At 42.9% G+C, this 23,583-nt stretch overlaps 1 protein-coding gene across 14 annotated transcripts; it reads right to left on the minus strand.

Annotated features, from left to right (window-relative positions):
• Positions 1–414: 414 nt before the first annotated feature.
• On the minus strand, positions 415–22,712 carry zbtb7a (zinc finger and BTB domain containing 7a). 14 transcript variants are annotated; one of them, XM_058072678.1, is made up of 6 exons: positions 22,590–22,712; positions 21,322–21,406; positions 7,797–7,913; positions 6,371–6,934; positions 2,518–3,386; positions 415–952 (listed from the first exon to the last, which is right to left on the minus strand). In XM_058072678.1, the coding sequence occupies exons 3-6, from the start codon at positions 7,824–7,826 to the stop codon at positions 529–531; spliced, it is 1,887 nt and encodes a 628-aa protein (XP_057928661.1). In that variant the 5' UTR covers positions 7,827–7,913; positions 21,322–21,406; positions 22,590–22,712; the 3' UTR covers positions 415–528. The 14 variants fall into 14 exon arrangements, with proteins under 14 accessions (XP_057928661.1, XP_057928660.1, XP_057928665.1 ...); XM_058072677.1 differs by having other exon boundaries at positions 22,020–22,712; XM_058072682.1 differs by lacking the exon at positions 7,797–7,913.
• Between the last annotated feature and the right edge of the window lie 871 nt (positions 22,713–23,583).

Here is a 23,583-nt window from a genome sequence, read left to right on the forward strand (position 1 = left end):
GGCAATGTTGTTTCTATGGTAACTGTACATCTCTAGACCTGCAAAAGAATTTAGGAAAAAAAAAGCTGTTTTCTCTGGGAAAGATTTGTCCTCACTTCACCCGTACCGCAGCCAAAAGGAGCACAGACACTTCTGCTCAGCGTTCGAAGGCTGTGAGGACAAAAGCAATAATAAAAACCTAAAATCAACTGCATAGTTGCTTAAGAGTTTCTTGGTGTCCTTTATACATTATGCCAATGTATAAAAACCATTATCACTGATAAGAAATGGCCCAGAAAGTGGATGTCTTGGGTGCGTGATTTGAAGCATTCTTTGCTCTTTAAACCGACTCAAGTGCTTGCGCATCTACTTTGTTTCCCAAAGTAAAAAGAGAAAAGAAATGTTAAGATTAAAATTTTTAGACACCCTGATTTGGTTTATAGAGGAAATAGCTGTTTTTTTTTGTTTATATATGTTTGATAGTTCGGATCTGTGTGTTTTTCCCTCCTCTGTGTAGACAGGTGGAGAAGAGTGACGACAACATCTGTCTCAGGGTCCGGCCCCCCCAGCTAACTCCTGCAGCTGAGGGCTGTGTGCATGGGCCCCCTCTACCTCCAACTTGAGAGCTTCAGAGAGATGCTGTCCCTTGATGATGTGAGGTTCCAGGCCAGTGTCTGAGCCAGGGCTCAGCAGGCCCATCGGCGCCTCCAAGAGCCCGGACTCTCGCACTCGAGGCTTTCGGCCTCTGCGAGACGGGATGCCGTTGCAACCATCCTTCTTGAGGTGGCGGTGCAGGTGATCGGAGCGCACAAAAGTCTTAAAGCAGCTGGAGCATTGGTAGGGGCGCAGGCCGGTGTGAACACGCATGTGGTTCTTCAGGTCGTAGTTGTGAGCGAAGGCAGCCCCACATTGCGTACAAAGGTAAGGCTTCTCTCCTGTATGCTTCCGCATGTGGACCTTGAGCTTGTCCTGCCTGTAAAGGAAGGGGAAAAAGAAATCAAATCAAGAGTACTTCATATGATTGTCATGTGTGTCATGTAGAAAAAGCCACAAAGTAAACACATATTGATTCTTACACAGTCTAAATATGCTGCAAGTGGTTTTACTTTGTCTGTAATGGACAACCATTTCCCGTGAGGTCAGCTAGGCTACGTGAAACAACACCATAAACTCTTCATCTTTATCTGCGTAATGGCACTCAAGAGTGCAACTGCGGACTGACAATAAAGCTCAATGTTCATTGTATCACTTGGCATTTTTTATGATTCTATCTGAACTTTCCTGGGCGGACAACAGCAGAGTCAACTAACTGACAGGGGATTAAGCCATTTACTAGACAAAAACAACACCAAATCATTTTGAAACCTGACATATGGTACAACTGTCACCTTAATTTGAACATTTCCAGAGTAAAAGAAGTTAACCACTATTTAAATCAGAAAAAAAATCATCTTGGCTGATGAATGTTGTGTTTTACGTGTCATTACACTGGCACTTTTTGTTCTTAAATATGTGTTGCAGCTACATCATAACATACTTAATTTACACATTACAATGCACTGCACTTTGTACTTTAATCAGAATCCCTTCATCGTGCAGTTGCAGCTCCACCCACCCCCCTGTAAACTTCAACAACATACAGTAAGGAATATAAAAGGATTAGCTCTCATGCTAAACACGGAAGCAACAACTTGTAGAAACTGTGTCACACATATCTAAGTTGACCAAGCACAGGAACACCACAACACAAACACTTGTTAGAATTCAAACTGATAGAAGTTCATTATGACCATGTGCAGCGTAACCCCGATCAAATTGGATTAAGATTACAAATAGCCCACTTCCCACTACTGGTTGAATTTAACCAGGAAGCCAATTTCAATTTGTCATCTCTTCCTGCCATGTCAGCAGAGGTTATCTGTGTTTCCAGGCACAAATGCTCTGATTGATCAAATAAAATCAGGATTTCAAGGAAAAGACGGAGGGAGATACAGGGAGACTACTCAAAGTCGCTTGATTCAAGTCTCAAATTTATCTGAGCCGCATGAAGCAGATTTCATTGGCGGGGTAAAGTAGGGACAAAATGAGAGGGGGGATGGAGGTGTACAGTATAATACTGTGCTGCGGGCAATAATCAACATAAACAGAGATCAAAAGTTCATATGGCTGCAATGAAGGACACGAAGAACAACCCCGTAACCCCCCCACCCCAATCAGAACTTTATAGCAGCCCTTCACTAGATAACACCAGCAAGCCTTCTTTTATAGGACCCCTGTGCTAGATGACCAGGACTTTGCTTTAGATACTATCACAATAAAACCCACTTTTATATGCATATATATTCCTGTAAAATACTCTACATGCTAAGCCATGTAAAAATAAACAGCAGGCTTGATTAACTGCGCTGGCCCCTTAATGCAAAGCCTAATTCTCCTAACTCTTGACTTTGCAGCGCATCCCACTTGCTGGGTGCTTTGCCAAGTCCAAGACTGTTAGTACACGTGACACGGGGCGGTCACTTCATTAATTGGGCTTACCTGGTAAAGCGCACTTTGCAGATGGCGCACTCATAGGGTTTCTCTCCTGTGTGTGTTCGGATGTGGCGGGGTAGCTTTCCTGCTCCTTGAATGACCTTGGAGCATATGGGGCACTTCTGAAAGGCCTTTGAGCGCATTTTCCTCTCCCCTCCGCCTCCCCCACTGGCCCTCTCTCCCCTCTCCCCTCCGCCAACTCTGTCATGGCCAGAGATGCCTCGTGATAACCACAGCGGCGCCACTCCTGGTGTCACAGCAGCAGGGGTGTCCTCGCGCTGCGTGCTGTTAAAGTAATTGTAGTAAAATTCCATATCCGGGTCATCGCCATCGCCTGGCTCTTCCCCGGGCCCATGCTCCTTTTGCCTCTCGATGGAGTCCATCATCCTCTGCAGGAGGGCACTGGCTGAGCCTCTGTCCCTTGCCATGAGTTGTCTGGCCTCGTCCTCTGCCTCTGTTGCGTCATGCCCCAACCGGGACTCAGGGGGGAGGTAGAAGTGCCCATTCTGGGACGGTGGATAGTAGAACGACCCAAGGCTTATACCATTGCCCTGCACCGCCTCTACGTCTTCATCTTCATCGTCCTCTTCTTCTTCCTCCTCTGGCTCATGTGTGGGGGCTTGGGTCAATGCCAGGGTGAAGGGGGAACAGAATTCACCAGTGCCAACAGGTGCCCCATTGCTCGGGGTCCCCCCATTGCCGTGGTTAAAGTGCAGGTGCGTGGGCAGGTCCCTGAGCTCTGGCGTGCTGCAGCTGCTGCTCCAGTGCGCCCCTCTCTGGAAGTACTCCAGGAACTCTCGGGCCCGCACCTGGTTTCCCTGCTCTCCTCCTCCTCTGCCCCTCTCCTCATCCTCTTCTCTTTGCTTACTGCCCGCCTGGAGAAAAAAAAAATCAGTTTTAGAGTAAACCGGGAATGAAGCTGGAACTGCTTACAGAGGAAACAAAGTCACCTGCCCCTGTTTTAAGATTAAATACCCTTCTTCACACATCATGCAAAAAGGCCAAGCATCTCGCAAGCCTTTAGTTCAGTGAGCATCTACATGATTAACTTAAAATATAAAACTATAAAAATAATATAAAATATTTTCTGCTCTTTTGTTTTTGTGATGCCACCACACGGATATACTGATACTGATATGTAATATCTGTGACGTGTGTGCACCTTTAAGAGGCAGGGCCTGGAAAGTGATGTGTGTGACGTCAGCTGAGTCTTAGCAAGGTTAGCAGTGTGGTGAGTGTAGTGACTGGCATAAGTTGTGGCTGACAGCAGCTCCTGTCTGCTTGTTAATAAAATAAGTCAAGTACATCGTCAGTCTCTCCTTAACCACGTTTCCGTCTCGGAACTCTGCACTCTCCTGGAGTGCACTGCTGGGGCCACCTGCGCACACCTGGGAGAGCCATGCTTGGACACTCACTTGTTGTCAGATTGTTGTCTACACTCTCTCCCTGCTCAACCATCTCATGCTATTGTGCATACATCTTACTCTCTGGACTTTTACTCTCTGTATCTGAACATTTACGTGTGACAAAATAAAAAGGGACGGGGCAAACACTTTTTCCACATTACTGTAATTGTATTATATGTATATATTATTCTCAATTGCTATTGGCCAGTACGAGATAGTGATGGTATAATGTTGAAAAATATCTCGGTTTCACAGGATTATAATTACACCTCTAAAATGTGACATTTTGAAAAGTCCTTATTGAAAAGAAAATAACTTCTTTGTTGAACAGTAATTTTTAAACAAAACATGATGGAAGTTGAACATTCATTCATTTTCTATCGCTTTTCCTCACAAGGGCCACGGGGGGGGGGAGCAGCCTATCCCAGCTGTCTTCGGGCGAGAGGCGGGGTACACCCTGGACTGGTTGCCAGCCAATCACAGAGCACATATAGACAAACAACCATTCACACTCACATTCATACCTATGGACAATTTGGAGTCACCAATTAACCTAGCATGTTTTTGGAATGTGGGAAGAAACCGGAGTACCCGGAGAAAACCCACGCATGCACGGGGAGAACATGCAAACTCCACACAGAGATGGCTGAGGGTGGAATCGAACCCTGGTCTCCTAGCTGTGAGGTCTGCCCGCTAACCACTCGACCGCCGTGCCGCCCGGAAGTTGAACACATATACTTAAAATAACTAACAACAAATAACGGAATAATTTCTACAAAAGTATATAAATAATAAAATGCCGTTCTTAATGCAGTATACTGTAGCTTAGGCCTGATAATTCTGTCTGCTTCAAGAAATGGAAAAAAATGTCAATAATATAGATTTTTGACAATAATTTGTAGGACAATTATTATCAAGCAAAATTTGTTTCATGACTGGCCTACTGCAGCTGATCATATCACACAAACAAATAGGTATTTTCTTTGTAAAAAAAAAACGTAAAATAAAACAAAACAAAAAACTAAGCAATATGAAAATAAATACAGTCAGTGGCTGAAAAGGTCACAACATACTTAATTTAAAAAATCATAATGTTACAATATTATTTCATAGCACAGGAGAAAATGCAGCAACAGTGTTTTGGAGTTGTTGGGATTGTGTCTTTGCTGAGTCATGCTAACATGCTCGAGTAACTAAGTTTCACTTGTCATGTACTATACATTTTAAGTTGAAACGTGTAGCGTCAATACATGTTTACAATACAAGCAATTAAACAATGAGGTGAGACTCATTAGATTATTATATTCAGTGGGCCATAACATTTGTTGCGCTTAAACATTAGTTTGATAGCTGCAAAGCCAAGTGAAATACACACAAAATCCACACGCTACGGGATGCAGAAATCTGAGGGCACACCGCTTGTCACGCCGGCTCTGCTTCATGCTAAAGAGGAAGCTAATGTCGGTGTTACCTATGCCACGGCGGCTCGACGTTTGGCAACACAGCTCACGTCCGTGGTTACAGCAAAGTGAAGCCCAGTTCTAACTGCGAGGAATAACACAGGACAAGACAAAGTATTTCCACATAGTGGCCGTACCGGTCCCCCACTTTCTCTCATACAGCAGATGGACAATTTTTGCGGTTTTGAAATTATGACTTTTTCATGCCATGGTATATCCTCAAACCGATAACAGGCTCATGCCTAATTCCCAATGGAGAAAAACATTCCTAAATACAAGCAAATCTCATTAATTCATGGAAAAACAACTTGAATGTGTAACTGTAATTACATGATGGTGAGTGAAATGCTGCCAATATTGTTATGTGATAACGATACAAGACGGAGTCTATCGCACGTCACGATGCTTGATTATGCGGACGTGTAGCTGTGATATGATGTGGCTGCAGTCTGGTAAAAAAATAAAAAAAAAATAAAAAAAGAGTGTGCTGTTCCTCCACACAAGCTATTGGCTCAGTATGAGTAAGCGTTGAACTAACCCCAAGGCCGTGGGTGTGTGTTTGGCATCGTGAGACAGACTGATAACGGCCTTGATGCAAGCTTGATGGGGTTCATTACTGAAACTTAATGAAGGGGAGAGTCACAAGGACCACACACCTTAATGTTAAACAGTTGTTCTTGTTGGACAACATGCATATACTACCTGTGCAGAGCCATTACATTTTTGAGTGGAGCAGTATGGTGCACTTGACAAGTAAATGGCAAGATTTAGCATTGTATAGGTGTTTGGTCTTCACTAAACTGATTTATTTATTTTTTTCTTCTAGTGCCAAAAAGGGTGTTGAATAAGCAGTCTTCTAGTGAGCTATTGTTGCCTCTTCTATTGTATCTTGTAGCAGTTTTTAATGCATCACAACCTCAGATAACCAACTTTACCAGGGATTACATTTCCTCCTGAAATTTAAACACAAGTAGTTCTGCAATGGTGTCCTACCGGCGGGGAGAGCACTTTGGTGTCCAGCAGGTGTGTACAGACATCCTGAACAGGTGGGATCTCCAGCAGGCGTGCAGCTGCGAGGATGTCAGCCACGCTGCCGTGGCTGACAGTCAGGGTGGCCGTGTAGGCAAAGTCCAGCAGCGCTTCCAGAGCCTCGGCCACCACAAAGTCGATGTTGTAGACATTGCGTTGGTCTGCGGCTGCCCCAGAGGTGAACAGCTTGTGGAAGTAGGAGCTGCAGGATGCCAGGACGGAGCGGTGAGCTGGGAACTCCCGGTCCTGTGTGACCAGGAGCACGTCACACAGCAGGCCGCTGAGCCGTTGTTTGTTGAGACTGCCCAGGATGTCTGCGCTGTGCTCGGGAAAAGGGATCCCCACAGGGCCCTCTTCGGCCTCTCCGGATCCTCCTCGGCATCCGCTGCTCCCGCAGCCCGCCGTTCCCCTGAGCCGTCTTCCTCCCCTCCCGCCGGCTCCGGACGACATCTTCCACCAGCCTGCCGCCGAGCCGCCTAGCACAGCCCCCACCCGTGTATCCGTCCTGCCGTCCGTCTGTCTGCCTGTCTGAAGGGGGACAACACAGGACATGAGAAACAGCCATGAACATTTTAATTTCTCTATCAATTTTTCTATCAATTATTAGATTATTAGTATCATTATTCGACAAATTAAACTACGCTGTAGAAAAAGTAAATCAGGCTGCCTCACCAGTTTTCATTTATGGTGGATAATCAATGCTAATGATCTGAAAATATTGCTTCAGCTGTAAAAAATTGTAAACAAACATTCGTCACAACTGCAAGTTGTCAGATATGACTTTAGATTATAAACAGAAACAATATTAGGGGTGACACACATCTCACAAGACAAGACGATGCATGAGATTGGGTCCACAACAATTCGATGAGAGAAGATTCTGACTTACAAAAGTAGTTAGAATGTTGTATTCTCATGTTAAACGATGCCAAAGTTTCAGATAATAGGGTTTGCGTTTTTGGAGGTTAGCCCTTGAAGAAGCTTGGGACGGCTCAAAGCACTAGGTTTCAGAGGGCGTTGCAAAATTGTTCCTTTGTGATGTCACAGAGGAGCCACGTTCCTTATGGGTGTGGCTGTAAGGCCAGATACGCTCTCCGCCTTCCCCCAAGCTCTGTTTCTGTGTTTACCTTGCTAGCAATGGCTCGTAAAAGTGTTTCTTTGGATTTGTTTACAATTCCTAAAGACGCCACCATCATGCACAAGTTGTTGTAGTTCCTGATTTCCTACCGGCAAAAGAAATGTATTTTAATCTGTCTATCTGTTGCGTGAACATGGGCGAGCTGGACTAGCCAACAAACTTGCTGAAGCGTTCCAACGTTACTCGGTCGTAAGAGTTGTGCATAAATGTACGCATTTTGCTAAAGACAAGTACAGTGGATAAATCCCATACTTTGCATAGGAATGCTCTCTGCGCACACATTTCTGTAGTGGTTTGCTTGGCAAGACATCAGAAACGGGCAAAAATGTTGATTGCGCTTCTCCAAAGTCAAAGCTGATCTTGTTTTGCCTGAAACACAAAGATAGTAGGTCTACTTTCATGGATTACTAAGGAAATTCAAAAGTAGTAAAAAAAATGTGTGGCTGAAATCAGAGTATTTACAGCAAATTTTTCAAATAAACGATTAATCAAATACCAAAATAGTTATTCATGAATTGAATAATCGATTGATCATCGATTCATTGATTAATCATTGCAGCTCTAGTGCTTACACCAGTTTATGTTCTATCCCGACTGGACTTTAATCAAAGAAGTAAGATGTTAACAGAGTTTTGGCAAGTTGTTGTCTTTGAAAGCATTTTTGTTCCTATTTTATGTTATGCAAAAACATAGCAGATTCAACTATGAAAGTCGAAGACAGTCTTAGTTGAAAGACAGCCCTGGTGGATCCCATTTTTTTTCCAAAACTGCCTGAACCCTCTTGGGCATGCAGTTCACGAGAACATCACAGGTTGCCTCTGGAATCCGCTTTCATGACTCCATTATGACATCACAAAGCTGGTAAATGTTAGACACGTTGCACTCCTCCACCGTCCATTTGAGGATGCCCCACGAATGCTCAATAGGGTACACACAGCATCTTTATCGTGGCAGTGGTCATCTTGGAAGTGTGTTTGAGGTTCTTATCATGTTGGAATACGGTCCTATACTCAGAGGGGCTCAAACAAAGAAATTAATTGGGCCCGAACCCCATCCGTGCACACGGAAAAAAATAGTTATTTTGCACACAATTTCTGGGCTAATCTTCATTGTGTCTCAAGTAGGGAACTCTGAGGCTGTTAAACAAACAAACCTTGCGCTGATCAACGCAGACAGCGCTGAAGGCAGATAGGGCAGTGTGTAGCCCCCCCAAAGTTTGCTATGCTGTTGTTTCATAATTGCATCATAAATGCCCATTGTTGTCATTTCTGTGCAGTACATGTATTAGCATTTGAGGCACCCAGTCTCCCAGGAGCCACCTAGTGGGGGCCCCTTAAAAGCAAGGGCCCCAGGCAAATGCCTGGTTTACCTGTTTCCACGCACCGCCTCTGCCTGTGCTGCATCGCGCCCTGCTTCGGTATGGTAATGGTTTGATTTCATTTGAACATGCACACAATTTACAATGGAATACATCACATAGTACAATTCATAGTTTTGCATGTCCAAAAGGAGTAGGAAGAAGCTTAGCCTATTTAATCCTACCCTCCACCCTTTTCACATCTATTGACATCATTTATTCACTTCCTGTATGTCACAATACATGTTGGCAATCATGTTTCCCTCAATGAACTATAGCTCCCCAGTGCCAGTCAAACACCATGCTTGACTGTAGACATGACACACTTTTCTTTGTAATTTTCACCTGGTTGCTGCCACACACTTGACAGTATCGGAACCAAATATGTCTATCTTGGTCCCATCAAACCACAGGACATGGTTCCAATAATCCATGCTCTTAAGCTTTCTGAGATGACAGCCATGCAAAGCAGTTTGATGCACTGTGTGGTGTATTCGAATCTCTGCAGCAATGCTGTCAGTGCTCATATGGGCCAGTTAACGGTTTCAAGGTGTACCATGGTATGAAAAAGTCACAGTTTTCAAACCTCAGCAAATACACAACCCAGCAACTCCAAAATACTTGCGGACAACCTCCACGTTCACAATGCTATGAAATAACGTAACACAGAGTTAAAAAATATTCATGTTGTGACCAGTGATTACATTTACCTTTATTTTTAAATATTTATAGTCTTGTCGGGTTGTGAACCTATGTGACCGGATATCCGGATTGACAAGTGAAACTTACGGCTGCATCAGTAACAGCCTCCTGGATTGATAATTAGCCATAAATCCTTAGATGAATTGATTATCGGGACATGCTCCAGGTATTATAAGACTAGCAACTGGTTGTCTTCAACAAAATATGTATTTTGTAGGCTCTATGTTCCAAACACAAAAATATTAAGTAACATTGAATCTTGGTTTGGTCTGGAACCAGATAACTGCTGTAAATGATGGACGACTATACACACCTATCGTCCTGTGACATGATATATCATGCATTAGGAACTAAATTTATTAATTATTTCTTTAGAAATAATTAAGTTACTTTAAATATGCATGTTCCACTTCCATCATGTTATATTACATGTTTTAAAAATGACTGCTAAACAGTATTTTTTCCTCTTCTTTTCAGTAAATATATTTCAAAGTAACACATTTTAGAGCTGTAATTATAATGTGATTTTTTTGCCCAAGGTTACGAAACTTACAGTACAGAGTGTGAAAGCGATAACACCAATTTTAACACACCCGCTCCACGTTCACAATGAAGACCTTGAAATACTAAAACAGGTCACATGACCCAGGGGGTTCAATTGTACAGTTTAACATAGGGTTTTGACATGAACGGCTATATGTTGACTTATTTTGCCGGGACAGTAAATTTACACTGTTATCCATACTGTACACTGATGACTTTATATAAAATATTATATATGTAAAATATGAGTAAAAATGGGGAGGGGGCACTCACAGTTGTTACATACTCTATTGTTTTTCTATTGACAACTGTGTGTGTGTGTGTGTGTGTGTGTGTGTGTGTGCGCATGCACTTGTGCAAGAGGTCATGGAGGAAAGATAGGCAGAGGGCACCACGGATCAAAATGCATGCTGGGAGTTGGGCTGAGCGGCACAATGTGTGTCAGCTGGGAGTCAGGGAAGGGAGCTGGACAGAAAAAAAGGTGGAGGGGTTGTAGCGAGAGAGGGGCTGGGGGACCCTGTGGAAAACAGCTCCACGAGGAAGAGGACACGCAACAAGCTGCGAGGGAACAGTATTAAACGGGAGGTTGTCAAGCCGGTCTGAGCTGGTTACCCCACCCTGTACTGTGTGCCAAGTTTCAGGAAAGGCTGTCCCCTTGCTCACGTGTGGGGGGGAGATTAAAATGATCGGCTGAAGCCTGCGGAGTGGGAGGGGGGCTTCAGGAGAACAAACCATCCTCAATTCCTGTATTAATATATTCACATGTGCACACACACAGATACTGGTAGCATCAGAGAGACATCAATAATGCACAAAACACACACACACACACACACACACAAACATCTATCGTACATTCACCACCACCACCACCCCATCCATCTGCCAGGGAGACCCAGCGGGGGGTGAGACCATGGGGTGGGTAGTTGGTTGTGTTGCTCTCTATATGAGCAAGCATTCAAATGAGAGTGGTGCAGATTAGCTGGAGGTATGTTTGCATGCTCGCCCCCCCACCAAACCTGCCTAACCTGGCTGCTTTCTCCTCCCTCACACCTGTTCACCTGCATTCGCCTCTCACGTTCCCCACCTGCCTTTGCTCTGTAAAAAACAACTGTATCTCCACTCCTTGAAATCAGACTGACGTGTAAATTTGGTGACTTGGAAGCAGGAGCAAAGAGCATGTTCTCCTGCTTGAGACACGTGGATAATTTCATTTAAATAATGCTGCACTCAATAGAGTATTAATATAAGAAATGAAATATAAGGACCCGCGACCCTAGTGAGGTTAAGCGGTATAGAAAATGGATGGATGGAAATATGAGGTGAACTACATTCTACATCAATTTTTGCCCAACAGGTAATATAAATAATATTTATTAATATTTGTTTAATATTTATTAATATTTTATAATATTCTTAGCTCTTGAAAAGAAGAAAAAGAAGTTCATGTTGCTTAAAAACAACACACCACTGAAATGATGAATGAGTTAAGGTGACTTGTGCATCAAATGATTTAAAGATTCTGACTTGTCATATAATTAACGATTAAGAAGTCAAGCACTGAAACAAAAAATAACGAAACACAACTTAACCCTTTGATGCTTGATCATGTGTCAGGAAAGATGACCTGTGACCTCCTAATAGTTGTTGGTAAACCTTTGAATTGTACAAGCTAACAGTTAGCATTTAACTGTAGAGTTTACACCAGGGGTGGGCAAACTTTTTGACTGGCGGGCCGCATTGATTTAACAAAATTGACGGGGGGACCAGACTCGATATTTTACACGTAACAGTCCAGCTGGAATTATTGTATCTGTAAAAGTGTCATGCAATCTGCTATATGTGCACTTTGAGATAATTTATGTGATGTAAAGTGTGTTATAAATTTATAATAATAAATTGATTATTATTTGTTATTATTATTATTATTATTATTATGTGCCTGTGTCCCTTTTTTCAGGAGCACTTTGTAAACAACAGACCGCATGAAATAACGAAATTGATAAAACCGCCAAACCATGAAAATGTCGGCTCAAGCCATGATGCCAACTTGTATGTTGACTTTAAATGAAATACTTTGGAAAGAACGGGCGGGCCGTATTCAAACACTTGGCGGGCCGGATGTGGCCCCCGGACCGTAGTTTGCCCACCCCTGGTTTACACTATAGTGTAAATATCTACCCTCAATCTGATCACTCTGTCAAGGAGGCTTTGATGAAAAAAAAACAGGCTGTCTGACACGACATGAGCAAATTGTATTAGCGAAAGCCTCATCTGAATATGCAGAGGACGACGGAGTGGAAGCAGAGGACAAAGACAAAAAAAAAAAGAGTTGCTGGATTTGAAGTGAGAGAGAGAGAGAGAAACAAGAAACAGTGAGAGAGAGAGGGAGAGAGAGAGAGGGGGAACTACATGGCCTCTGGTTCACATCCTCTCAAGGTGGAAACTGATCTCACTGATCTGTGAGCCCATCCAGACCCGACTCAACCCGTTCTTCTTCATTAAGAGGCGCAACAACACCTGCACTAGGAACTGAGCATTGGCTAGCAAGCTAGTGTACCTGTTATCCCCTTGTGAATACAGGAGCTGACCCTGGGTCGCGGCTTTGTGGGGGTAAAGACGCTGAGCTGAGAGGAGATAAAACAAACACACATACACACACACACACACACACACACACACACACACTTGAACTGAGAGCCAAAGAGGCATGGAGGGATTCCTCTGCATGCACCTGTCCCCAGATGACCTAACGCAGACTAAGAAACACACAGCAACCAACCTGATCCCGGCACCTCCTTGTGGCTTGAAACATTGCTTATCACTAATTCATGCTTGCGGGTGAGGAAGCTCAAAGGCCGGTACAAAGTGAGGCTGTCCATATCCCTAACGTTCTATTTCTAGGGAAGGGTCCACTTCAGCAACCTTGGCCTGCTTTGCAAGTCAAACAACTGCTTAAAACACTTGCCAACCCCCTTCCCTTCATCGCCACAGTGTCAGTCAACCTTTTTGCACACAGCTACAATACCAAGACACGTCAAGCATAAAACAACAGTCTCATTAGTGGCAGTTACTTGTGTGTTTAGTATCCACGCCCAAATTGCACGGCAGTCACATTTGATACTGCCTTTTCAGTCAGCAAACTCATAATGATAATATATGGCATAATAATAATAATAATGTATGTACACTGTAAAAGCAATAAACTTTAATTTATCAAACGTATTTAACATTGTAATTACTTTTTAAAATAAAATAAATATTTATATATTTGAGCAAAAATGGCACTTAAATAAAAATCACTGAATCAGTCATGATTGTCTGAATATTAGGGGTGGGAACTTCTGGGTACCTCACGATATGACACGCTATACAAGGCTGATGATTATCTCACTATATAGTGACGACATTGATACTACTATGATACTACTATTAAAGAGGAACTGCCCCTTCTTTGGAATTTTGCCCATCATTCACAATGCTTATGTGAAACATGAACACATATTTATTTCCCTTTTTTGTGCATTATCACACGAGAAAACAAGTTAGTATGAGCTAGCTTACAATGCTGTCATTGGGATACAAATATTTTGACTATGAAGGCCTCTAAAAAAACCCTCTAACAAAGTTGCATCGTTTGATGTACATGCTGTGATCATGCATTAACACATACACTGATGATAATATGTAACAGTTGCAGTATCCTGCCGTATTTTGATGATTTAAAACATTAACGAAACTTTTCTCTGCGCATTGATACACATACTTATGCTAGTTCTGTCAACAACAACAGCGGCGACAACACTTGCAATGTCCACTCTCGTTGGGATGGCTGTCTTCCAGCACAATACGTGTGCTCCAGTCCTCAGGTAATAAATTCTGACAGCAAACGAGCATCTTGTTGAGTCTTTGACTAGCAATTAGCAACGCATTGTGTTAGTCCACGAGATAAAAACAGTTTTTCATGTTAGCTGCTACAATAATCATATGGCTCTCACTTGGTTAATATACAAAACTGTTATGTAAATGTAACACTGTTGGTTTTTTTGTGATTTATTTTATCTATTTTGATTTAGCGTCAAAATAGGTATTTCCCATGACGTCCATTGCTAGCTAGATATATTAACTCTTTCTCATGCTAGAATGCAAAGAAATGCCAGTTTTTCTTGAGAAAGAGCAACTGGTATATTTAGCATATTTTTCGTTTCTTCACTTTTGTGAAATAGGTCTTGCATATAGCAAAGTCCTTCTCCAGGTTTGTCCCATCATCAGTACTGTAAAATACTGTATATCCACACTTTTGTCATCTGTCAATTTTTGTTTCTCACTTGTGTCCGCCAAGTTTTTTTTTGACAACTTTGCCGGTGTTTCAGGCTGCCGTATAAACATAGTTCAGGAGGGGGGTTTGTGATGACATTCTACTGCGATTAAGCGGTTGGCCAGGGAAATACTTTTCCACAAAAACATTCCTTCTCGTCACAATGACCTGTTTGGTAGGACCATATGATTTCTGCGTTAATGGAATTGGCCAATGAAAATTGAATTTACTGTTTAATGTTGAATCTCACAAAAATTGACAATGTGAATGAATGTTGTCACCATGAAGAAATTGAATGTTAGTACAGTATTGTATTTTCCCGGTGGACGGCTCAAATGTGGCGGAATGTCACTATAAACACTAAACACCCCCCTCCTGACCTAAACATGTTGAAATGCTGATAAGCACTGGCGAAGGTTGGCGGAACCTCCTCTTACATAGCGTGAATGGAAGTTGGTAAGGCTTAGCTTAGTTTAGCATGCTATGCTAGTGTGGTTGTGTGTATACGACTTGGGCTGGATGAGTATGTTTTCACTTTTACCGTTTTATGTAAGGAGTGCTTTACAATGCCCGATGATGACACGCAGGTTCTGAGTGAAAAGAAAAAATGAACTATTTCTTTGCACCCGGCTCGTCTTAAGCTGTAAATAGACACACACACAACACAAGAAGAAAGAGACCTAAAAACCCCTTGCTTAAAAAAAAGTACTCTTAAATACTATGCATGGTTAGCATGCCATACAGTCCGGAGATCGGGACGACTTGGGTTTGATTCTCCGCTTGGCATCTCTGTGTGGAGTTTGCATGTTCTCCCTATGTGTGAGTTTTCTCCGGGTACTCCGGTTTCCTCCCACATTCCAAAAACATGCACGTTAGGTTAATTGTTGACTCCAAATTGCCAACTCCAAACCTCCTTTTTTTTAAATTCTGTAGCATTTTGAGATTGCCATAATGTAGATGCAATACAAATACAATCCCATCCATTTTTTATACCGCTTATCCTCATTAGGGTCACAGAAGTATGCTGGAGCATATCCCAGCTGATTTCGGGCGAGAGGCAGGACCGGTCGCCAGCCAATCGCAGGGCAACTGGCAACAGTATTTCATATTGTCAGAAAGTTTACTGGTATACACGTTTTGAATAAAGCTCATTATACGATGCCTTCAAATCTCTGTTTATTGATTTAATAGCATTTCAACCAGAATACGTAGCATCCATTATACACAGTGCATGCTCTACTACTCTGCTCTACTTAGCATTCAGTTTAGCAACCAGTAAAATACAATAATAAACAGAGACAATTATTTATAACAGATGAAATCAATCAAGCAATTCTTGCCATGCACACAACTGGACAATTTTAACACAAGCAACGTCATTGCGCATATAAAGCAGCATCACACGGAAAAGTTGGAATCGGGACACCCCTAATAATAGACAAGTGCTTATCTACACCCTAAGCTGCCTTTTTCTCTGCCACCATTGAACTGAGACTTTTAACACTGCGAGCGAATCGCCTCACTCAAATCAAGAAGATTGAAGGTTGTACCAAGGGGATATTTGCAAGCTACTCTGAATGGGGAGGGGGCGGCTAGTTTCTAGGAAAAGCACATCTTGAACAAGTGCCTAAGTGACCAGCGGATGCCAGGAGACTCGTGGAAGGAAATCTGATTGGTTATATTGGGAGACGAGCAGGAAGAGGCTGAGTGGCTGATAAAACTGACATTACGAAAGCCTGCCTGGGTTGCTTTGCAGCTAACCAGTAAAACGCTACTGAACAGGCTGAAAGGTAAAATGGTGGTGGTGGGTGAGGCTGGTTATTAAACACACAAAACACTCATAACTCCAAAGAGTATGAAGGCCTGGGAATCCGGCTCAGATGTCAATGATAAACGCAGATCTCATTCATTTAGCTGGTAAAACCTGCTTCAATATGAGGAAAGAGAAAGCAGGTAGGGGGATTGTTACTTTGTCCGTACTTGAAAGCAGAAACATGCAAAACATTCTTTGTTATGAAACTGTATTAAACACAATCATTCATGGTTTCAAGCTGATCTCATTACTCGCATGAAACATCCCAACAAGATGCAAGTGTTTTCTCTTTGTAAAAAGAAGCATATGCAGTCACATTTTCAAATTAGTTCCTTTAATAATGGCAGTGTTTGGTAAGTAAGTAAATACTGTTAAATTGATTACAGGGACTAAAACAACTTTTATCATCAAACAGGTTACAATGTTTTTGTGTGTGTGTGTATGTATGTATAAAAAAGTCCACACGTACTCTCTTCCTTTTAGCTTGAGTAACACTGACGCCACCATGCGCCAAACCAGGAAGTGTAACAAAATCTAACACATGGCTTCAGAAAAGAATACTACTGCCGACTAGCAGAACCGTGATGTGCCTGACGTCGAGCCGGAGAAGCCTGCACGCAAACCAACAGGGAAGGAAGTCTTCCTGCGAGTCTGTGGCAGGCATGTAATAGAACCCGCTCTGTAATCAGATGACCGTCTCTCTGCTTGCTCAATGCCTCTGTCCCTACTGTCTGACCCTCCCTCTTTGGCCTTAACATTGCTCCATCTCGGCACAGTAGCCGTCACATCACCTCACTTCCCCTCCTTCTTCTCCACAGCGGCGAAGATCCACCCGTCCTCTTGTGACGTGCCAACATCGAACGCAAACCGCCCATCTCCACTACTAAATCAACATCAACAGAGTCATGCTGGTCACATGCCGCCATCCCGACCACTCGGTCGCCGCTCTGCTTAATTAAAAGGCGGCTGTGGTCTCTGCGCTAGTTATTTTAGCAATATCAAAATAGGCAGTGGCCGTGTGATGAGAGCCTTTAATGAATGTGTGTATTTGCATCACTTCATAAATGTCTGTCCTTCACCCCCAGCCTTAAAAACATCCCGACCTTCTCACACTCCCTCTAATTTGATCAGGTTGTCTTGCCCTCACCGTAAGAAATGTCCCAGAAGAGAACAGAAGAAGCCCCTTTCCTCCCCTGGACACGAACACAACAACAGAAAAACAACAGAGAGGGGTCTGTGTGACTGCATAGCCGGACTGGATGCTGTGGTATACTGAGCAGCTGACCAGGGGAACCAGACAAAAGGGAAGAAGTCAAGCTGCAGTGAGAGTAGGGGCTGCTAAAATGTATTAACATCCATTGGTCCACCCAAATGGTTGTACAAGTATAGGGAAACACATGCCATAAAAGTCGTACAAATCATTCTTCAAGCGGGATCCCAAAAATCTTGAGTATTCACTTGAAGTCAGGATTTTACTTTTTATTTGCCGTTTGTGTAACACCAGCAGGGTGATATAGCAATGGGGAAGACTGGCTAGCAGCTACTGTTTTTATTTTGTGACCACATGAGACACTATACCCTCCTTTGATTTATTACGAAGTGGATAATGTTTATTGGTTTAAGTGTAATATTACAGTCCTTAACTTATTTCAACACTTGTATGATAGTGAACTCTTAACATCTAATTTAAAATAATAAAAAGGCAATCATCTATTTTTACAGAATATTTCCATTATTTCACATGGGGAAAAATATTTGGAAATCGAAACAACTTTGGAGGTCGCCCCAGGTGCAGTACCGCAACCTTAGCATACATTTACATGTAGCAAGAACAAGAAAGAAAAAAAAGAGTGAGCTTGCAATGAAGCTCGGAATAAAAATCACTGAAGATTCAATCACATATTATTTGCATGTACATTTAAATAACATGTTAGCTTGCATACCAACAGACACTTGAGTCAAAAAAATACAAAAAGCTTCAAATTGCCACGGCCACATCACGCAAACCTGTCTTCTTCGTCTGTCTGAACCTGCTAGTTTCAGGCTATAGTGGTGCAGGCAAAACATACAGGAATATCAAACTGTATTCAGCCTCACCGCCAAATTGATGGGTGGTGTCTTGGACCAGCCCACAGCCACTGAAGTCCCCTGCAATTCCCTTGGAATCTATTGTTGGTAACACAGACGCGCACACACACATGCATGCATGCATGCACACTTACGCACACAAACACATATGGCGTCCTAGTTTAACCTCTTGGTGGGATTCACTTGAGCCAACTATACCCGCGTCAACCAAAGCGGCACCTTGAAAAGTGGCAGAAGAGCCACAGAACAGCAGAATTTGGACAGTATTGCGCTATAGTTTGTATGTCCTGACAATGAACATTAGGCCACATTTTTTTGGTTCATGCTGCTTCCTTCTGAGAAGCATACCAAACCATTGCCAGGCATTTGGGCGTCTTCAAGTAAGACGTTCTGCTCTGTACCCTCTATGAGCCCACATGAAAAAAAAACTACAAAAAACGGGTTTGACTAGTATGCACAGCCAAAATATTATGTACCTTGTTCCCATGCACTGAAAGCCGCAGTGACATTTCAAACAAACGAGCGGTACATGACAGGTGATTTTGGAGCCTGTTTTTATCAAAGATACTAGTGAACAAGAGTGACTGGCCATTGTGCCCAAAACATTTAAAAATCTACATTTTCCAAACATATACAACTCATTAGGCACCCATTCAGCATGTCGGGGGTTTCTCAAACAAAACAATTACCCGACAGTGGTTGAAGTATGTATATTTGCAACTTACTTCACTGTTCCACTGAGCTTATTCTAATTGTAGCGGGTGAGAACGTCATAAGACCATGAAAACAAGAGATGCACAATGAATTTACATGATAAGCTAATGACAGAAATGAAAGCTGAATGAGAAAAGAAGCAGAGAGGCTGCTCAGCACTGTCTCAACAGTGACCCATTTGCCTTCACCTCCTTTATCTGCAAGTGGGTCAAGAACTTTGAACTCTCTCCAGCCCCATCGCTCCTTCACCGGCAACATGATGTGGGTTTCATCTCTCCTGCCTGACTCACTTCTAAAGACAATGTGTGTGTGTGTGTGTGTTTGGAGTGCTTACCAAGTGGAGTGTTCCCCTATCTGCCTCCCCTGCCTGCCTGTCGGCCAGCTCCGCTGCCTCTGTCTCTGGGCAGGGCTCAAGAATTACCAAACAGGAAACTTGCGAGTGGCCCAAGTCATATAGGCAAGCCCTTGCCTGATCCCATACAAACACCCCCCTTCCCCTCCAGCAAGCATCACTACCCCACCCCCCTCTATTTTCAGCCCACAACTGGGATCTGTAGCTGTTCTCCTCATTGGCCTGACAGCCCCTGATACACCACACCTCCTTGCTGGGATAGGCTGGCAGCTGCTTTCTTTCCTGGATTGCCACAGGCAAGGCACTCTGGGATGTGGAGTTCCATGAGCCTGCTTGACCTGTTTTACAGCCTGGCTGAGGACTACAAGCCCCAGCTCCCTCGGCTCTCTCCCGCCCCCGCTATCCCCAAGCCTGTTTTAACGTAAGCACTCCGGGGCTGAATTATACACTAGAGTGTGTTGCTAGCAGGCTGCCAGGTATTAAAGTACAGGCAGTGCATGCACAAGCACACACACACAAATAAATACACTCAAAACATGGAGGTGGATTCTGTCATCTGCTCACAATGGCGTGACATTTCACACACACCTCAAACTCCTGACCTAAATTACGCCTGCTGTGCCCAACACAACAACATGCCAGGTATTGCACAAAAACTTTTATTATTAAGAACAGTTCCCACTCTCCCTCGCTGCGTGCCTCCACCGCCCGCCACTCCCTCCTGTAAGTGCCTCCACCTACCTGAAAAGTCTTCAACTCATCCCGTAAACTTTATCTCAAGATTCCCTTAGGTAACAAACACTGCAAGGGAAGTATTGTTAAAAAGAGGAACCGTGCGACCCACCTCTCCTCTCAGGCCACCCCCCACCACCACCTCCTTCATTCCTCCCACTCTCCTCCACTGCCCCTGCCTGCTCCCTCTCTGCCTGACAGGCCCAGGGCAGCCAACAAGGGGATGGCAGGCTGCCTTTAGCTCACCTGCGATGGCCGTGGTGGTGCTTGTTGTGGGGTTAGCGCAGCCCTCCACTCTCCTCCTCTCCAGAGCTCTCTTTCTCCCTCCCTCTGTTACTGTTGTGCAGCTTAAAGCCCCCGTATGCGCTAACCAAGCAGCAGCAGATCAACTCAATTCCCTTCCTGGTTTCTGGAGGGCAAAGAGGTCCCTCCCTTTCTCTCTCTCCTCCTCACTCACCCTCTCTCTTAAAGAAACAGCCTCCATCTCCTCTCCCCTGCTCCCTCCCACAGCCCAGCCAGAAAATAAAGTGGAAATTTCTCCCCTATGACTCCAGAGTAGACACTTGCTAAAGTCATAAACTTAATCAGACAAATGATTAACCCATGCCTTCCCACAGTGTGGTTTCACAATGAATGTCAGACAGTTTTTTTTTAAAACCGTACTCTATGGAGTTGCTGCAATCACGTGTGGTTTAAGGTTAAATTAGGTTGTCCTCCCTTCTTAACAGCCTCATCTCTCCCTTTCCGAACACAGTCGCACCCACCCATCCTACTGCCTGAGGTCATGGCGTCCCACCCCAAAAGCAAGCCATGGCAGATTCCAGCACATAGTAGGGGCTGCCAGCAAGCCCCTTTGCATTCCCTGGTTTGGCCCCCGCTCCTTGCACATAATACCTGCCAAGCTCCAACAGGTGAGCTTGTCAAGGAACACACTGGTGAGTAGGAGTTTTATCGCAAGTTCCCATGTCCACATTCGCAGCTCAAGCACTTGATGTTGCGCCACTTCCCAACCGCCCACCTAGTATACAAGAAGCCACCCCCAACACACTCTTACAATTGCCATTGTACGGCAGATCAAATTGATGCACTTCTCAGATAAAGCTAGCTTGAATGGTTTTAAAAAAAAAAATCACAACTGACACATGCCATAACGCATACTTAACACCACGTGTCCCATGATGCAGCAGCGATTGGACATGTCACAGGGAGGCAGTGGCACAAGTTGTTGCTTGAGGGCGCTGTTCTGCAACAGAAACACAAAGGAGATAAAGTTTAACATGATTGAATTTTGACTTTTTTGTGTCCAAGCCTGCTATACACAACCGCAGTGATAAAGGTTAGAATGACGATACCTCTGTCAGTCGCAGTCAACACCTAAGAAGCATATTTGGAACAGCGTCAAGTTTTCTATGGCAGTTGTATTGGATCTCATTTGAGGAAATGTACCTATTTGTAGCAATGTTACATTTTAAAACGTTTAAATTCTGATAAAGCATGACTTGAACTTTAATTTTATACCACATAAACTTATCCATCACAAATATTAAATAAGTTAGAGCAGATTTTAGACCGGAAAATAATGCCTTTGGTCCCCATTGCTTTAACACAGAGTCAAGACAAAAGCTGTGATCGACCCACAAGTACTACCGTGAAACAAAATACATAATAACTTGGGCTGTGAAAAAGTTATTTTCTTCCATCTTAAAGTACGGGTTTTGTAACCAAACTAACCAGTACAAATTTCCCCACTGAGGGACGAATAAAGGCATATCTTAATATCTTAAAACACACCACAACACAATGGCCAATTACAATAATTATTCACATTTAAAATTACATTTTATGGTAATGCTTACCTTTCTTTTGGTTCACGAGATGAAAAATTTGGGGAAATTTGGAGAGTAACACGTAATAGGGCACAGATTACTATACTGATTGAAACGGAAGTGTAGCTAATGAATGCTAGCGTGCTAAATCGCACTTCACAGCTAAATGCTAACATTTTTTCTTGCTGGTCATCTAGTTATCTTATCACAAGATATGAGGTTGAACACACACTCAGCCACAATTACTGTTTAAAGCCAAATAGCGTTACCAAAATGTGTATGTTTGTCCTCCCATTTAGCACGAATTTACTTGCACAAAAAAAACCCAGTCAGTGTTTCTGGTCAATGGACATAGTGCTGTAAACGCGCCTGGCTTAGCAACAAATTCACTAAACATAATACAGAATTTTTGGAATTACTAAACAAAGAGAGAAGGTTCTGGAAGGGTAACTTTCCCGCCTATGGTATATGGACGTTATTTTAAAACAAATGTGAAACTGTATATAGAAATAATTATTGAAATATATCATATAATATATATATTTGTAAAGTCTACCAACCACAATACTTAATACGAGTATAAGTATTAAGTATACTCACAAATTAGTTATATTTTGCAACCGAATGTCGTCGTGAAGTCACTTCTTGTAGTGCTTGTCACACATAAGCAATTTCCTTTCAGCACTTTCGCCACTAATTTAGGAGAAAAATATAATTTTCTTTATTTAATCGTTGATGGGAAAAGGTAAAAAATAAATTACCACAACGATGGGATGGATACATTTTTTTATAGTGCTGTGCACTGCTTGTGAAACTTTCAGGCTTGCAGTAAGTGATATACTATACAGTACATAACGACTACATTCACAAATAAGTTTTATTTTTTTGGATCTTTTTATACATCATAACCATATCCAACACATTTTTATATTATAATAAATGACTCTGTTCCTTGTCATTTACATGAATCAAAGAAATTGTATATTAAGACTGCAAAATAGTACTGTAATTTTTATATATTTGTACACATACGAGTGACACTGCGTCCATTTTGCTCTGGACGAATGCACATTGTTTTGTTTTTTTGGGGGGAGGGGGGGCAGCCAAAAAGCAGAGAAAATTACAAGAGCTCTAGCACTAACAGCAGGCAAGCAACACCACCACCATGTAACCGACACTGACCCGGGTTAGAATTCTCAGTCTAAACCAAACTTTTTGTACTATGTAAATGTTTGCTTGAAGCTAAGGTTCCACCGGAAGTCAGTTGGTAATTATACTGCAGCTTGGTTAAAAGGTGTTCAAATAGCAGCTCAAGTCTTCGCCCAAAAGCACAGTCCAATTCTGCAGGCTGTGCCCCTAGAGAGGGAGAGCGAGACACACACATTTGCAGTACAGTGGGGAACCAAACACACCTCAGTAAGGGGGAGGGAATCAACAAAGAAAACAAAATATTAGGGAAACAAAAACAACAACAAATGATTGCAGTTTCATATTAATACTACAGAGGGTTCTCATCAAAACACCAGCTGATCATCCGCACAGTGAAACAAAATACACATACAGTAATCAAGATAAACCATGCTTTAGCATCCTA

This window comes from Doryrhamphus excisus, chromosome 5 (genome assembly GCF_030265055.1).
Source record: "Doryrhamphus excisus isolate RoL2022-K1 chromosome 5, RoL_Dexc_1.0, whole genome shotgun sequence".
Classification (NCBI taxonomy): Eukaryota; Metazoa; Chordata; class Actinopteri; order Syngnathiformes; family Syngnathidae; genus Doryrhamphus; species Doryrhamphus excisus.

Coding starts and splice junctions, on each gene's coding strand:
- zbtb7a (XM_058072673.1), bottom strand. CDS start 9,044: ATGCAAAACTATGAATTGTACTATGTGATGTATTCCATTGTAAATTGT. Junction 3,387..6,370: donor CCAAAGTGCTCTCCCCGCCG/GTAGGACACCAT, acceptor TTTTTTCTCCAG/GCGGGCAGTAAGCAAAGAGA. Junction 953..2,517: donor TGCAAAGTGCGCTTTACCAG/GTAAGCCCAATT, acceptor CTTCCTTTACAG/GCAGGACAAGCTCAAGGTCC.